Source organism: Phoxinus phoxinus, assembly GCF_949152265.1.
Source record: "Phoxinus phoxinus genome assembly, chromosome: 22".
NCBI classification, from domain to species: Eukaryota; Metazoa; Chordata; class Actinopteri; order Cypriniformes; family Leuciscidae; genus Phoxinus; species Phoxinus phoxinus.
In genome coordinates this window covers 13,663,043-13,681,679 of record NC_136897.1, presented here as the reverse complement: position 1 = coordinate 13,681,679, position 18,637 = coordinate 13,663,043, and the positions used below count along the sequence as shown (strand labels likewise).

At 38.4% G+C, this 18,637-nt stretch overlaps 1 protein-coding gene across 8 annotated transcripts in view; it reads right to left on the bottom strand.

The window, feature by feature from the left end:
• naaladl2 (N-acetylated alpha-linked acidic dipeptidase like 2) overlaps nucleotides 1-18,637 on the bottom strand; it is a 321,301-nt gene that overhangs the window by 132,600 nt on the left and 170,064 nt on the right. For all 8 annotated transcript variants that reach the window (XR_013795866.1, XM_079597224.1, XM_079597227.1 and 5 more), the window contains one exon: nucleotides 79-216. Coding sequence is in view for 7 of the 8 variants with exons in the window: in XM_079597224.1 (XP_079453350.1) it covers nucleotides 79-216 (138 nt within the window). In the remaining variant the exon portion in view is untranslated. The remainder of the gene's footprint in view (nucleotides 1-78; nucleotides 217-18,637) is intronic.

The window sequence follows — 18,637 nt, the reverse complement described above, 5'->3', positions numbered from 1 at the left end:
TATAGTAAGTTACAATATAGTGTAATATGGTATGGTTACAGTAAGTGCAGCAGGCATTGTTTCTGGCCTAGGGCTTACCTGCATCTGAGGACATGTTCATAGGGACACAGGGTCTGCCCTGCCCCATGGCGGGGGCAGAGAGCAGCAGTTTCGCTAAGGAGGCAGAGATGGGCTGAACCAGCAACGATGTCAGGTTGTAGCGACCGTCTCTCTCAGCTGTGAAGGAGAGAACAGAAACAGAAAGAAAACTGTATTTCTTGTTTTAGCAAGTCTTTAGAACATCTATATTAAAACTAAAACACTAATAACATCATTCCATCCCCAGAATTTCACCCTCAGCGTGCCATTTTCATTGATCATGATTTTGTGAGCGTTTAGAGCACGTCATGGGGCTCTTAACGCAACACATGAGCAAACCAATTACCCAATCAAAGAGCTTTCCTATTGTTTAACACCTCCACTGAGTCTTCTCACACATCTTCATCTAGGAGGCCAGATGAACGGCATTAGCCCGTCACGTGCTGCATAAATATAGTTGCAGTGGCGCCGGGTGGAGATGCGTCTAGTGATGTGAGCTGAGCGAGAAGGGGCGGGCGAGGAGGTTCGTAATGCGCTGTAAATCAGACAGAAAGAGAAAGAAGAGCGCTGAGAGGTACCAGCACAGCAAGGCAGGGACGTATCAAAGCCCTTCCTCGGCACTGATTGCAGCTCGCGGGCAGCAAACTAATAGGCCCGGAGATTTTAAGTTTGAAGAAACGGTTTCTAGCAAGCCAATGGGGATTTATATGGACGAAATGCTCCATTGATTCAGCCTCATTAAAACGGAGAAACGGTGAGCCTAATCCTGCTTTAGGAGCAAATTTATTTAGGAGCTTCAATTTTCTGCACCGGTGGGATGGGGTACAGTCATCCACGAATAACAATCAGTAGACCTTTCTGTTACACAACACTCTATTACCTTCCACAGATAAACGAATTCACAAGCCACAATTATTTTACAGCAGTTATGTGGGAATGAACACAGAGGAAGGCTCCCTTGAAATAAGCTTTTTTTTTTTTTTGGTCATAGGGGATACAGGAAGTGATTATTGAGCTTCAAGTGGGGCTTTTTAAGTAACACGGTAAATGCAATTATCTGCTTAAAGGTCACAGGGGTCAAGGTTCTGTATAGAGAGAGTAGTTATCTGAACTCATTGTCTTTTACCTTCTAAATGTGATTTAATCCAAATGACTGTGTGTGACTCAATGTCCATCCATCCATCCATCCATCCATCCATCAATGCAATAAATGCAATTCAAATGTATAATCCATCCATCCATCAATCCATCCATCCATCCATCCATCCATCCATCCATCCATCCATCCATCCATCCATCCATCCATCCATCCATCCATCCATCCATCCATCCATCCATCCATCCACTTCAATCTCAATTTTAATGCAATTAAAATTCATAAATTAAATTAGAGATTAAAAGACATCCTCAATTAAAATTGGAAAGGTCAACAATCATGGAGGTGTTCAGTGCAGAACTGAAGTTGTAGTGCTGCATATCCAGATACACCTGAATCTGATAATGGCTGCAGAGTGAACTGAATAAACCAAGAGACATAAAGTGACTTCTCCGTCGAATACTTTCGGGACATGACTAGAGCACTCACTTTTTTTTTCTTTCTTACTTTCTTTTTTTCTTCTTTTTTTATACCAGCCTAAAAGTACTTTCATTCGTCTAGATACACAAAACACAAACAAGGTTGTGGTCAATAGCTCTCATCTTTTCCTGTTAGTTCTATCTGTAGTACAACTAAAAATGAACAAAACCCCTCAAAACCTAATAGGTCGCGCTCCAGCTGGAGATATTACAGCACTGGAAATAAAGGAGTGCTGACCTTGATGAACTCCAGGAGAGAGTATGCACTCGCTGTTTCAGCCTGTAGATAGTGCAGAGGAGAGGCGACTGATATAGTGGAGTCCATACTACAGGGGTGCATGAGAGGAGCATTTACTACCTCACATGTCAACTAACATACTAGTCTCAGGGTAAGAATGATTCATGGTGCCAGTGTGAGTGAAATACACACACCCTCTTCAGAGGAAAGATGTTAGCAGCATGCAGAAGTTACGAGGGACTGTGTCTTTTAATCCTCCTGTGCTAGTGGTACCTATTTGTTTATTTATTATTTATTTTTCTGTGGAATTAACCTAATGCTGATACAGATGCAATATTAATTGACATTATTAACAGATGGAGCATTACCTCAAGAAAGACATTCAATGCCCATAGCTCAACTTTTGTTAAATATACTGTATGTATCTATTAAATATTTACTTCATTATTTAAAGTATTTTTAAATAAATTTGTCATGAAAACTGTTTTTATTATAGCCACTGTTGAAATGTTTATATTTCAACAACGACTTGGAGTAGAAATTATATCACTAAAAAGTCTATATAAAAACGGCATTATATGCAATTTAAATACAACTCAGTTTGTATTTGAATGTTGATTATTAAAATAAATGTGATTCCCTGTTCTTTGTCTCCATTTTAAACGAAAATAGCTCCAAAAAATCCATTGAAAAACCAACACACAGTTGTGATGTTTCTGTTCCTGAAAGAATTGGTTGAAGGAATGAATCACTGGCTCACGCAAAACCAGCCTCTTGTTTCAGTCATGAATGAATCAGTGTTTTGAACAAATTGGTTGAGTGAATCAATCAACGACTCACTTATTTAATGCCGTAATGATGAAACCCGCAGAAAGAGTTAATGAAAAATCCCCACCATTAGTGCACAGACACACAGTCCATCTGGATGTAATACATCACCATAACACTTTTAGCAAATATGTAATACTGGATCTGTCTACATGTACCACAATATGTGACCCGCCACGGAAACCAGGGACACAAGTCGGCAGCACAACTTACGAGCAAAATGAGAAAGAAGCGTTTTTTTTCAAAACTGGTGATTTTCGCTTTTTTGCAGAATCTGTTAGTTGAGATCACGAAGAAGCCTCTCCATGTTTTAGATATCAATATTGGTATATTTAAAATCGTACATTTTTAGGTTGAAATCGGCTTGTTTTGTGAGATTCTAGCTCGCAGTAGGGGCGTGTCATTGTCTGTGTGTATTTCCATACTGGATAAGCCGGCTTTTGTTTCTTTTGTTATTGCCCCCGCCCTCCAAGGGAACAGCGTGTTAGGACTGGGCGATATATTGATATATTTTTTAAATGGGATATGGAATTAGACCATATCGCATCGATATAGTTCAAAGTTGCGCTGTGATTCTTGCTGCCAGTAGTCTGCTGCGTGCTTTTGTAGCAGTCTGCGTCTCAACAGCCCAGTGTACAACGCGACAAATACTCACATTAAATGTTTACGCAGAGGAACAGGACACTGCAGTTCTCAAAAGTTCATTATTTGCATGTGCTTTAAAGCCTTGCCGGTTAAACATGTCATTCGCTGCTGAAGCGCTGTTCTAATGCGTTTTTCTGAGCACAAAGCCGACGCGCGCATGCACTAAAAGCCTGTCTAACAGCGCCTGGATACTGGACTAAGTTATCTTTCGAGTCTTTTTGAGCTAATACTGTCAAATACACTCAAGGTTTACATAAAGAAAGTTGGTTATGTCTAAACTGAAAGCAAACCGAGAAAATTGAGAGAAATCTGCGCGTCATATTATGCGTACATATTAGACGCGTTGCTTTCAGGTCTTAAAGAGACAGTAGCCCTAATAGTAACACGCTGCCGCTTGTCCTTAAAGGGATTGTTCACCCAAAAATAAACATTTTGTCATTCTTTACTCACTCTAATGTTGTTCCAAACCTGTATTTATTTATTTACTGTGCTGAACACAGAAGATATTTGGAAGAATGTGGGTAACCAGACAGTTGCTGGTCCCCATTGACTACCATAGGAAATAAATATAGAAGTCACTGGGGAACATCAACTGTTTGGTTACCCACATTCTTCCAAATAACTTCAACAGAAGAAAGAAACTTATTCAGGTTTAAAACAACTTGAGAGAGTAAATGATGACAATTAAACATTTGGGGAGAACTATCCATTTAATGTTAATAAAACAACATCACACACTGCTCTTGACTGAGAACTTTAATAGTAACTTTAATAAGAATCAATGTATAATTTATACAGTGAAGTCCATATTTGGCTTTGACTTTCACTGTACATTTGCTCTCACTTTGAGTAAAAAATATCGGTATATATATATCATATATCGATTATTCAGCCTAAATATATCGGGATAAGACTTTTGGTCCATATCGCCCAGCCCTACAGCGTGGTTACTTATTATGCAGCGCTCTAGCGGCTCTATCTGATATCAAAAGAGTTGCCTATACAGTTTTATCGGTAGATGCTAAGAGACATTTATTTATATATTACCTGTTTGCAAACTTTTTTTTTTTCTTTGATGGCACATTTTCCTGACCTTTTTGCTCCCCCATGTGCTTTACAGGGGGTATGGCTTATCTAAATGAGATGTAAATGAGCCCTATTGTCACTCCCAGCAGCAGAGAGGTGAGAACTGCTCAATCTTTAGAGGCAGATTTCTCCACTTTTAATTTTTTTGAGTGCCTACCTTCAAATGGCCACAACTTCTCCAAATATTATCAGATTTCCATGTGTTACACATCGTTGGAAAGCTTGGAGACTACACTTTCAGAATCTGTGAATAACTCAAAATGCCCCAGAACCGACATGTGTCCCTACTTTCCGTGACCGGTCACATATATTCAATGTAATACTGTGGTACACCTGCACGGCTAAAATCTGTTTACAACCCCCCTAATTGCAAAGTGTCTTAAATTTATTGTCCTGTATGAAGCTTATTTTTTAATTTCTCCAACAAATCTGCAAAAAACTATTTTATTTTTTGACTTGGTTGGGGTATTAGTAGAAGTATGGCATAACATTTCAAACTAACTGTAAAATGCAGAGCTCTCTCTCTCTCTCTCAAAAAAAGAGATCTAGATATATTTCCCCCGATGAAATAAAACTTTAAAGGGGTGATGAACTGAGAAATCAAATTTTCCTTGAGCTTTGGACATAATAATAATAATAATAATTCATTACATTTATATAGCGCTTTTCTCTGCACTCAAAGCGCTTTACATAGAAGGGGGAATCCCCTCAACCACCACCAATGTGCAGCATCCACCTAGATCAGGGATGTTCAACTTCAGTCCTGGAGGGCCATTGTCCTGCAGAGTTTAGCTCCAACCCTAATTAAAGGACAGAGGCCACTGGGCAAATTTGGCCAGGATGCCGGGGTTACACCCCTACACCCACTTTTTTGTGACCACAGAGAGTCAGGACCTCGGTTTAATGTCTCATCCGATGAACGGCGCTCCTTGACAGTGTAGTGTCCCCGTTACTACACTGGGGTGTTAGGACCCACACAGACCACAGGTTGAACTCCCCCTGCTGGCCTCACTAACACCTCTTCCAGCAGCAACCTGGTTTTCTCAAGAGGTCTCCCATCCAGGTACTAACCAGGCTCAGCCCTGCTTGGCTTTAGTCTTGGGCTACAGGGTGATATGGCTGCTGACATATAAGAGGTCATCATACTATAAGAATATCTGAAACTGAAAACTTCCTTGTCAGTCCAATAAACGCTTTTATTGACAACAGGCACAAAGCGAACAACAGGTTTTTCAAAGTGGGGATCTATGACGTCAAAGGGTATCAAACACCGCCTCCGAAGAAGAAGATCAACGCCTACTTCAACACTGCCTGTTTAGCCCCGCCCACCGATTCACGCATTGCATGCTAAATAACACAGGTCTACGAGGTGATAATTGCTAAACCGGATCGAGCTACCAAGCTATAAAAATGCCGTTTACAAAATATTGTGCAGTGCCTTGTTGTGGAAGAAGACAGTCGCTGCATAAGCTTCCTTCGGATTCCAATATTAGGAATGGGTGGTTAAACTTTATTAAATCAGTAAATCAGTCACAATTTCCAGCAAAGCTAGGCTTTGCAAACATACTTTTACGACACAGATCTGCCAGCAACTCCACAAACATGTAAGTAACCATGTTTACTCTAATGCCTGATCTGTGATCAGTGATTTCTGATGTGTAATTATTCAAGTTCAAATAGATTATCTCTCTCAAAATCGTTCAATACTGTTTATGCCTCAGTGACTAAACGATCAACCTCACATCATTTCTCTTATAAGGATGAAAATAATCTTATTTAAATTGTGATTCAATTATATACAGAAAGCAATCAAAGAACGCTCCCTTTCCAAATCGCCCAAGCTGTCAATCACTCAGCGCGAGTTTATCTGGACACTTGCCGAAACTCGTTATGAAATCAATGACGCTGTTACACTGCACAACAAAGCTCTTACTTTATTTACATCGTGTTTGCATTGTTATTTGGTGAAAGCATTCATGAGAGTGCAAAAATTGCGTTGCAATAATGAGATCTTTATTCACGCGATCAACAGACTGTATGTCATCTGCTCAGTGCTCATCACTGCAACTTTTCATGTGATGGAATAAATTGAAATATAATGCTTTAAAGGAACACTCCGACTTTTTGGGACTTTAGCCTATTCACCTTATCCCCCAGAGTTAGATAAGTCAATACATACCTTTTTCATCTCCGTGCGTGCTATAAGTCTGTTTGACGCACCCACCGCTAGCCTAGCTTAGCACAAAGACTGGATGTAAATGGTTGCAGCTAGCATACTAATCCAAATAAGTGACAAAATAAAACAAACATTTTCCTATTTACATGTTGTGATTTGTATAGTCACAGAGTGTACAAAAAACAAAGTCACATGAGACACAGACAGATTTTAACCGTAATTCTGGGAACTATATTCTCTGAAGGCGAAGCACTGCTACTTGGGCGGAGTGATAACCGCAGCACATGAGACGCGCCGTGGTGAGGAGCAGAGAGTTCGTTCAGAGTTTGGGTAACAGAGTCAGCAATTTATAAATAGTAAAAGCGTAGTTTACAATCATGGATTTTCGCTGTATTGTAAAGAGCTGTGACAATAAACAGGGGAGACCAGGTAATACCATGATGTTTCATAGAATTCCAACTAAAAATGCTGACCGGATGAAGAAATGGCTACTTGCTCTGGATATATTGATCAAAACACACCTAATAAGATTATCAAGGGACATTATGTTTGCTCGGTACATTTCACTGAGGACGACTCAAAAAATGGAATTTGCCACAAGGAACGTGTGCTGAAGGATACGGCCATCCCATCGATATCACATACAGGACAAAGTGGAGCGGCTGCGGTAACGTTAAGTGTCCCGTTATATTTTTTAAATGTTTAGCCTAACGTCACTGTAACAGTGCCATTAGCTAACTTAGATCTAATGTAACGTTAGTGACACTATTATATGAATAGGGTGGTAACTACTATTGCAGATGTTTACGGGCTCCATGTATCCCCTGTAATGTTAGTATTGTTGCCTCGAACGCGCTCTGTCGTCCCAGTGACACTTGAGCGGAGCTAGAGGTCACGTATAGTCACGTTGGTTTTGTTGACAGAAGAAACAACGGCGCGTCTCAGGTGCTGCGGTTATCACTCCGCCCAAGTAGCAGTGCTTCGCCTTCAGAGAATATAGTTCCCAGTATTTATACGGTTAAAATCTGTCTGTGTCTCATGTGACTTTGTTTTTTGTACACTCTGTGACTATACAAATCACAACATGTAAATAGGAAAATGTTTGCGTTATTTTGTCACTTATTTGGATTAGTATGCTAGCTGCAACCATTTACATCCAGTCTTTGTGCTAAGCTAGGCTAGCGGTGGGTGCGTCAAACAGACGCACGGAGATGAAAAAGGTATGTATGGACTTATCTAACTCTGGGGGATAAGGTGAATAGGCTAAAGTCCCAAAAAGTCGGAGTGTTCCTTTAATCGATATTTTTCTCGATAGCTCTAATAGTAAAAACATAGTAAAAGTTTCAGAGAGAGATCCACATGTAATAAGCTATTTCATATGCAAACATATAAGCCAATCACAGCAGTGGGCGTTTACACTGAAGTCTCGCAGCAGACACGCCCCTTAAAACAGAGCGTTCAAATCAGAGGCAAATATCAGGCTAGGGAAAACGCCTTTTATTTCTAAATTATGACAATTTTTGATGTACAAATCATACTAACATTATAAGGGCACCCGAGCCAACATTATAAAATAATAAAACAATCCAGTTCATGACCCCTTTAAAATATGCACGTACAGTGACACACGGAGACTTTCCAACATCTTGACATCTTGTATTTCACTTTATCTCTTTTAAGGTTCAAGCAATGTTTTTTCATCACTGTAATCAGCACAAACAAAGCTCTCTTATTCCACACAGAATTACTCACCTGATCTCCCGGTGAACTTTGTGGAGTACACAGATTCATATCACAAATCAATTAGATATGGCATGCTCAATGCTATAGATGCCTCCCTGGCTGATGCAACTGGCTGCATATGTGTAATTTCAGTATATTTCATTAAATTTCAGTAAGCAAGATTCATTTAGACAAAGATGAACTAACGTCATTATAATTAAAGTAGAAGTCAAGGTAGCACTAACAGGATACACTCTGTCACACTTGTACTATACAGAGCAAACATCACCACTTCCACAAAAAAAAAAAAGCGCTGAAAAGATCCAAAATAACATCAATTTTTTTTGAGCAAACAAGCCTCCCAGGAAGAGTTATTTGCTGAAGTGCGATTACCCACAGGGCTTAGACTCATTCCCTCCACACAGATATGCTCATGAGATATATATTACACGCCTGCGGTTGGGCCATATGTGCAGTGTTCAGATTACAAACACTTCAGTAGCTCACATGCAAACTTATTCATTCAGTCTCGATGCGTTACAAATCAAATCTCTGAGAATGACTGTAGTCAAGACAAGCTCATGTCAATAAAGAACAGGGAAGAATTCTTCATTTTGAAGAATGACGTGTAAGAGCTTCATGCACACATTCATTTATAGTCAAAATTATTCAACCTTCATTGCAAATCAGGCTTATTGGCAAAATGTACAGACTGTAAGCTGTTTGCAATGAACAAATCAAACAAAATTAATTGAAATAGCTCAACACAACAAATGTTTCAAGTAGTTCCCCCAAATTCAACTGAAATTGCAACTTTTAATGACTTCTGCAGTCTCAAAATGATTTGACACCCTGAATAGAATCCCTCACAACAGCACACATCTGCAAAACAGGTGTTGTCTCAATCCCACGTGATGCAACTAATCAAGGGCTGCATTAGTTGCACCAGGTGTGCTTCAGCTGGAACACATGAAATACCTGAAATGTCTAGGTTTTTTGAGTGTACATGTTTGACTGCATGTTATAAATATGTCAAAAGAATGGTCCAAAAAGTTAAGTTAAGAGATCATCGCCCTTCACAAACAAGGAACATGATACAAAAAGATAGAGAAGGCACTAAATGTTACTAGAGACACCGTTGGAAGCATATTTCACAAGTTCAAAGTTAAAGAAACATTGGTTGCACTACCTGGATGGGGCAACAAAAGAAGGCAGGTTCAGAAAAACCCTAGAGTGACTGCAAAAGACCTGCAGCAAGACTTGGTGGCAACAGGCACTGAGGTTTCAGCTTGCACAGTAAGGTACGTACTAAACTCATGCGGTTTCCATGCCAGGACTCCAAGACTTACACCACTACTGACCCAAAAGCACAATAAAAGTGCTCAAATTCATGTTAATAAGCCACAGCGGTTTTGGGATTCTGTTCTGTGGAGCAATGGAACAAAACTGGAACTTTTCGCAGTATATCTGGAGGAAGAAGAATGAAGCATATGCTTAAAAAGAACACTGCCTACAGTTGAGCATGGTGGGGCTCGTTGATGCTCTAGGGCTGCTTTGCATTCCCGGAAACTAAACCTGCAGCGTGTGGAAGACAAGATGGATTCATTGAAGTATCAGGAAATCCCAGGGGAAAACGTCAAGCCGTCAGTGAGGAAGCTGAAGCTTGGGCGTCATTGGACCTTCCAACAGGACAATGATCCCAATTCCACCAAGGAATTTCAATTTGGGGAAACCACTTGAAACCTTAAGCTATGCCAATTACTTTTGTTTGATTTGTTCATTGCAAACAGCTGAAAGTCTGCACATTTTGCCAATAAATAAAGATTTGCAATGGAGGTTTAATAATTTCGAATACAACCGTGTATTTGTGTTGAAAATATCATGTTAGCATACTGTACTACTGGTATTGCAGTTGATAAAAAGTTTAGTATGCCGTACAAGTGTACGTACAAACAATACAGTATATTCTAGAATATTGTGACCACTAAATTCAATTGTGTGCTCAAAATCAATTGTATACCATTCAGATGTAATGTACAGTACTGTATGCAATAAAGTAAGCAGTCCTACAGTATTTTATTAACAATACAAATATAGACTGTATGTTTGTTCTGTGAGTCATTTGAAGCAAATGAAATTGATCTTGCCTTAAAAAAAATTCTCCACTTTAAAATATGACATGGAGTCGCACATTTACATGCAAATAGATTTTCAAAAAAGCAGGTCATTCATTTCCATAAGAACAATGGCAGCAGTTTTCATGCAGAGAACTTACTCATCTCTCTTGAGTTTCAGTGATTATACAGTCTTGCTTACATCTCTTCAAGTTGTTCTTTTAAAAAAAAAAAACCTGAGGTCACACAACCATAAATTTGCGGTTTACTCTTCTGAACAGCTTTTTTTGCAGTGACTACAGCAGCTTAACACTTAAAAAAGACTAGTATAAGATCATGGGTAAATTACGTAGTAAAATACTTTCCTGGAAATTGAATACCAAATTAATTATGCTTTAGTGGAGATGCTTCTCATCAATTAACATCATTCCTCTCTTTGCTTTTTTCTTGAGTATATTTTCTTTTATACAAGATGAAAAGGTATTTGATGATAGTGGAGGGGGCTTTAGCTACTTGTAGCATAATATTGATAATGTTTGAATATATTATCAAAAAAGCTGCATAATAATTGCAACAGTCTTCATGTTAGTCAAATGTGATGTTAATAATGTGGTCAGTTAGAAAAGACTAAAGTAAATGAGATACAGTATTGGTCAAAGGTTTGGGGCCAGAACTTTTTTTTTTTTTTTAAATAAATTTATATTTTTCTTCAACAAGGATGCATTCAATTGACAGTGAAGACATACTGTATAATGTATTCATAAACCAGTTTGACTTCTGAAGGATCATGTGACACTGAAGACTGGAGTAATGGCTGCAGAAAATTCAGCTTTGACATCACAAGAACAAATTACAGTTTAAAAGATAGAAAACAGTTATTTTAAATTGTATTAAATTATTGTAATATTGATCTAACAAAATGCAGCCTTGGAGACTTTTTTTCAAAAAAAAATAATAATAATTTAACAGTAGAGTATAAGACAGATGTGTCTCTTTTAATAAAAATAAAATAAAAACAATTGAAATTCACCTGATTTAGAAGAAAACAAACAAACAAAAAACAAAAAGAAATAAAAAAACATCTGATCTGCAAAGACAGTGCAACCTAAGCTCCGCCCCAAACTTGCTCTCTTCTCCTCAGGGAAGTCAATCCATCTTAGAAAGAAGCTGAGAGGAGGAATAATGTATGTATTACTGTAGTAGTTTTGAATTCAAGGTACTAATTTGAGAACGGGTGACTGGTTAAGTAAAAAGAAGAAAGAGCAAAGGAGTCATGAAGTGGAGGCGTCTATAACGGAGATGCAGAGATCAGCTCCCATGATCAAAGCTTTCGTTTTCTTTAAAATGCACCTAAGACAGAAGCTATAGAAAAGAAGCTCATAATAGTCTTAAGATTGATGTCTAGTAAATCACTTTACAGGAGGATTTTTATTCATTTTTAAGAGGTGAGACAGCTGGTCCTAGATTTCGAAGCAAATACTTTTCCAGGGGCCCCTGTCTATGCGTTCATAAAAAATCCCAAAATGACTCTAACCCCTTAATCTGTTCTTTCAGAACAGTTTCACTGTCAACCAGTGAGTTGAAACGTTCAGTAAATACAAATACAACAGAAAAAAAATATGAATTAAATGAACAATTTAGCCTACTACTAAGAAGACCCTACTATACACATTTTGGATGATTTGTGTGTTTTGTTATTGTGTCCGAAGCCCGTGTAAAGGATCGGCAGTCTTCTGAACGGGGGCGGGGAGCAGCAGCTCATTTGCATTTAAAGGGACACACACAAAAACGGCACGTTTTTGCTCACCCCCAAAAAGGGGCAAATTTGACAAGCTATAATAAATGATCTAGGGGGTATTTTGAGCTGACATTTTACAGACACATTCTGGGGACGCCATAGATTTATATTACATCTTGTGAAAAAGGGCATTATGTCACCTTTAAGAACAAATGCACAGACCTGACAAGCATTTGATTACTTTCCCAGCTGATAGACATACTGAAGACATAACTCAATGTGTTAAAGAAAAAAAAAAGTCCTCAAGATGGACATTTTGACATTTCTTCGCATGTATTTGTCTGTTTAAGCGTACACCCGAAGCCCAAAGAAGCATGAACTTGTCCGTATTTCTCTCTATCTCGAAACGCATGGGCAGAAAGCCGCTTGTTGAACAGAGTCTCTTTCGCAGTACAAGAAAAGTCTACTCCAATTGACTCAAAATCATATAAATAAGCCACAGAAGGTTTGAGATTCTGTTCTGTGGAGCGATGAAACAAAACCGGAACTGTGGCAGCAGTGAAGTCATAATTTTTAACAAACTTTATTCTCGAAATATTTCTCGACTTTATTTTCGACTTTATACTTTAAAGTCAAAATATTTCGAGAATAAAGACAAAATATTCCGACTTTAATCTCGAAATATTTTAACTTTAATCTCGAACTGCTAGAATTATATATAAAAAAAAGTTACAGAAATATATATTTTTTTTACGTTGCGGTTCAAGGCTTCCGTACAATCACGTTTACACATTGCCTCCGAAATTTTTGTCCATCATAAAAAAAAATGGATCGGGTTTGATTTTCTGCGTTCCGTAGCAAGCATTTTGAGAGGTGTTTTGACAAATCAGAACCAACGAATGACGAATATGAAAAAACGCATACGAAAATTTCGGACTCAGTGTGCAAGAACCTTTAGAAAACAGAGCTATTGAAAGAGACAAGATGTCCAGATGCATATGATTGCCATTGTACTTTCTCTTACGTCCAAGAACAGTCAGTACTTTTCAGCACAACAGAGAACTTTCCTTGAGAAAGTAAGAAATAGAAAGAGGAAGAGTGAGTGTGAGTGTGTGAGAGACACATTAGTCATATTGCAAATGTGTTGAGAAATAGGCCACACTGACACACTTCCATTTCATTAGACACATGCAACATGCTGCTGTGACTCCGCCCCCCTTTAACAGTCATTCATAAATGAACAGATGAGGGACAAATGCAACGTGCAATGTTTAAAATTAAAATATTAAAAACTTTACTAGATCCACAAGTAAATGTAAAGAGTTTACAAAAATGAATACATTTCACAAAGAAATAAAATGAGATTTGCAAAATAAAAATACAAATGTGTTTTATGTCACAAACACTCTGCCTGGAATTAATTTGTGAATTTCTTCCTTTGCATTTGTGAATCGCACACATTTGTGGATTTTAAAACACTTCTTGCATCAAGATGTGCGAACAAATACACAAATAAGTGGACTCCACTCACCGTTTACTCAAGCCAATCAGATAACGGCCACATTGCGCTGACCAATTATAGCACATTATTGCTACAACCAATAACGTTTTGCTTTACACTCGGGGCCAGGAACACAGAACTCAAGACAGTCATTGACATTCAGTTCAACAGCTGATAAAGAAATTTGTAACCAGCAAATACCACAGTGTTCTCGACCGAAAGAAACCTGTTATGAGGTGACATTGTTCCAATCTCCTTGGACCTGCTGGTCAAGTTCCCAAAGGAAATGGACGATCTGACACAGTCCATTATGGAATAATGCTGTGTTTCAAAATAACCTCGAAACCTTCTGTGGCTGACTGAAAGCAAGTTTTATTTGTTAGATGAATGTGTGCGAGTGCATTTGTTCAGATCATCCTTTAGATCTTTCCACTGTCACAAAATCGCACTCTAGATATGACCAAACCAATATATCGCCAGTTATACATTAGACAGTATTCAGAGAATGTGTAGCTCCATTGCTCTGCGTCAGAGGAGAGATTCAGACGGCATCCATGCAGATTGAAAATTACTCAAGAAATCCACAGTAACCCACCGCTGACGTGAGGGCCAAATACAAAAAAATAAATAAATGTAGTCCTGGTCCTCACTGTGGCATCCGAGTGTATCAAATGGCATAATTTCTTAATTGACCTTTATTATGTTTTTATGATTAGTTGCTGGAGTATCAGCAGACCTGGGGGACGGCAAATTCTTGTTTAATGATGATTAGGTTTTAATGACAGCTTAATAGCTTCTCTCTTTGTGTTCTCACCTGAAGGAGCCTTACACAACACACAGATCATTACATGCCTGCAAATCACACATTTCCACATATTTTCGAGCAACCGAAAAAAGTAAAAATTTAAAAAAGTTTGGCACAATGAACAGCAACTTTTGAAATCACTTTTTTAGGGTATGGTTCGTAGCTGCTTAACTACCGTCACGGGTGGTTGCTGGCAGACATGAGGAAGACGTAGACGATTCAATTCAAAAGGTTTATTCTCTAAAGATCCAACAGGAAGGCAAACGGATAACAACACACACTGAACATAGACAAAACCGGACACTGGACTGAAACAGAACTGAACATACAGGTGTTAATGATGGTGACTGATGAGTGCACTGATGATTATATATAATACTGTTGTCACATGATGTCTTGCCTGCCAAATGCTTGTACGTTTATGGATATACATTCTGACGTGTTAACCTAAAATTCTCCGTCATTGACATACATTTTTTAGCATTGACAAAAAATCTGAAATCCGTCTGTCATTTTGACAGATGACGATAAGGGTGATCTATTGTAACTTTTAACTGTAATTCTAAGCCCTGTCCACTTGTTGGTAAGTGCGCTCTTGCTTGCTGACTATCAAGTTAATGGTCACAGAATGGCTTTTCTGAGTTGTTTTATTAAAGTCTTTCTGTGGATGAAACATTGATTGAGTGATTACATGACAGACATGATACGGATTTCGGTAAGTTTGACTATCGTTTCAACATATTTTCTGAAGTCCATTTATGTTTATTTCGTTCTGTAACGTAGTAAAAAGGAAGGGATGATTACGTTCACTTGCGCTTCACTTCGCTTGAACTGAGGTGCTACAGAGACCTCTCGCGCCACATTAAAGGGCGCCAAAACGGTATTTGTTTGAATTTTGTGATAAAATGGACAGAATTTGAAAGCAGAGACTTAGTTTCACATCAAAAGTAATAAAGCTCAAAGCTTATTGCGATTTATTGGAAAAACATTCATGATGAGACCTGAAAAGTGACGCACGGTCTCTGTTCAACTTTCTCTTTATAAATAAATAAATGCATAATCTACCCTATTTGCTTGTCCTAAATAAAATAAAATAAAATGAAAATAACGGGAAATAATAGATTATGACGGGATTTTATGACCCTGTCCGTCAAAATGACGGACACTGCAGAAGTCTAACGCGACCACTGAATCTAACATCTGTAAATGTGAATACAGCTGCTCTCGAGGGGCAAAAAAGCAGTTGCATTATGAACTGAAAGTGAGTTTTTAGACCACAGGGCATCAGACAAGAAGTCTCCAGTCGGCTGCACATCTCACACAAATGTTGTTAAAACACTCTCTCCCTCTCTTTCGCACAAACACACACTTCTGCTCAGAGTGAGCACACTGCCTTCTTCATTACTGCCCATTTTGTGAGGTAGAGGCTTCCGGCTAAAGCCATAATCGGCGCACACACTCAGCATGCTAAGAGAGGAATGGATTCAGGATTCAGAGCCAGAGGGCTTGCAGAGAGGCAAAACTGTAAATTCTTGTCTGGTAAAATTATTCCCTATTTGCAGAGGCTAAACTGTGGCCATGTCTCTCAGGATATATGGAAAGGGCCGGGCCCTGCAGGGAAGGTTCATGAGTGAGAGGCGGCTTGACAGCATCAGCGCTGGACAAAAGTAAATAACATTAGGACTAGGTAATTCTATAAATACTGGGCTGACTTTTGCAGTACACTACAAGCAGAGAAACATTGTGATCAAGAGAAATCACATGGTCTTTCTCACAGATTTATAACACTAAAGCTGTTCTCCATCCAAGCATATTTTTGTATTCCGATCAGCCAGAGGCAATTTTAATAATAATAACCAAATGCAATTTGCAACCAACCAACCAACCAACCAACCAACCAACCAACCAAAAAACAAACAAACAAACAAATAATTAAATAAATTATTTATATGGATCAATTATTGATTAATTGCGGATTAATAAATTATTATTTGGACTTTGGCCTGAATTCTTACCAAAATCCGAGGAGTAATAGTGGTCAGTATGTTTTACTATTACATTTTACCTATTACTGTTCAGCTATTTGATGTTTGTAACTGTAAATTGTTGGTGCTTGGATGGCTGCAGAAATTCTCATTACAAAGTCACAAACACTTCTGTCAAATTACTTTTAAAACACTGAATAATAGCAAAACACTGAAATGTTGACCAAGTAGAGCATGTCAATTAAAGTAAATTAAGATTAACAAAGATATTAACCCTAATGTTTGTTGAAATTAGCTTTATGTTCTTTATGTTAAAGGTCAAAGAGACCCTAATGCTACGTTCACACCGAACGCGAATTGGAGCGAGTGGAGTCTGGAGCGAGTGATATCCATGTTAAGTCAATGTAAAGATGCGTTTACGCACGTCTGGAGGTCCTGTGGCACGATAGACGCGTTTAGCGCGGCACGATGGACGCGATTTCGCCTCATTTCGCTAATCCAGTTCGCACGAAAGAGGCGAATTGAGCATCTGGAGTCACGCTCATTACGTGAGAGTGATTTTATTTGATGCTTTTTGTGCATTCACGCGTTTAAAAGCGAATGGGCGTCTGACGCCTGAGTTGAAAAATCTGAACTTTGCCGTCTGTTCGCGCCACGTTAACCAATCCGAAGCCTGCTTGCTGTGGTCACGTGGTGAAGTGACGTGATAAACGGGTGCAGGCCCAGCCGAAGTCACTCATTCAGCAACTCAGAATGACATTAGGGAATGTAAAGAACAACATATTATACAGGTATTTGTTTTATTGGGAAAATACCATATACATAAAAAGAAGTGGGCTCAAGGTAAACCAAATTGTCCACATTTTATAAATGACTTTACATTATATGTACATATTTTGGAACAAACTAAAAATAAAAAAGCAATGAAAACATGTAATGCTTTGAAAGCACTGGATTTTATGTAAAAAAAAAAAAAGTCACTCATTCAACATGGAGGAACAACTGATATTGGCAGTGAGCCGTCATACAGAGATATATATCTCCAGAGCAAATACAGAGCGGTGACTCTCTCGATGAATGCTCGATCAACATCAGCCATCTTGCAAACAGACAACCGCCTAGCACTTGCCCCTCCCATAAGAAGCGAATTTCATTTCGCTTCAAACGCTCGCTTTGAACGCACGAGTGGATTCAAAATATTCAAACTTCCAACTAGACGCGATAGAAGCGAATGTGATGCTCAATTTGCATTCGGTGTGAACGCAGCATAATGCTGCATGTTTGAAAATAATAGTAATTTAGTCATTCAGCAGTAAAATAGTTATTATTATTATTTTTGTTGTTTCTCTCATCTCTTTCGAAAAAACAAATCCAAACTCATAGGCACTTACAACAATAAAGTATGACAACTTTGATAAACAAACAAACTCTGATTGAACTGCTCTGTAGTTTGTGTACTTATCTTGTTTATACTTTAAACCTGGCACAGTGCACTGCAAATATTGTTGCCTTCCGTGACAGATTGATTGTGATGTCCCTCATTTGTAGGATGTGTTATTGAAGGCAGCTTTAACTTTTAGTTTTATCACTTAAGTAAGCATTTTTTGATGTATTGTAAAACACATAGAAACAAAATACGGTAATAAACAATTGGCAGGCATGTGCTGCTACTGCATGCAAATCAGCCAGAGAATGTTAGCATGTGAAAACTCTTCCCTAAGACCTCAGATATACAAAATGTAACATTTTTCATGTAGGATTTTTTAAACGAATGTTTCAGATTTAGCTTATAAATATAAAAAGATTTAAAAAAAAATCATGAATAAACAATTTTAGACTTAAATGAGAGTTAAAGTGTGTTTATGAGCTAGTAAAAAGGGTCTCTCAGAGTCCAAACAGACTATGAGAGTTATTTTTCCGTCATTACTAATATTTTCTTGTGTACCCCTACAGCAAATCTGCAGCACAAGAGGATCTGGATTCATTTAAAGCCTTGGTTATGTGAACTGTGTCCATGTTTTCTGTGCCAAATACAGCTATTTATATATCATTACGTTCCTTTCTCAGTGCAATAAGGGCAAACTTACAGCCATCTGACAGGGGCCACGTTTCTGGCACGGTGTTCAACAGCAGGGGTCTGAGCAAC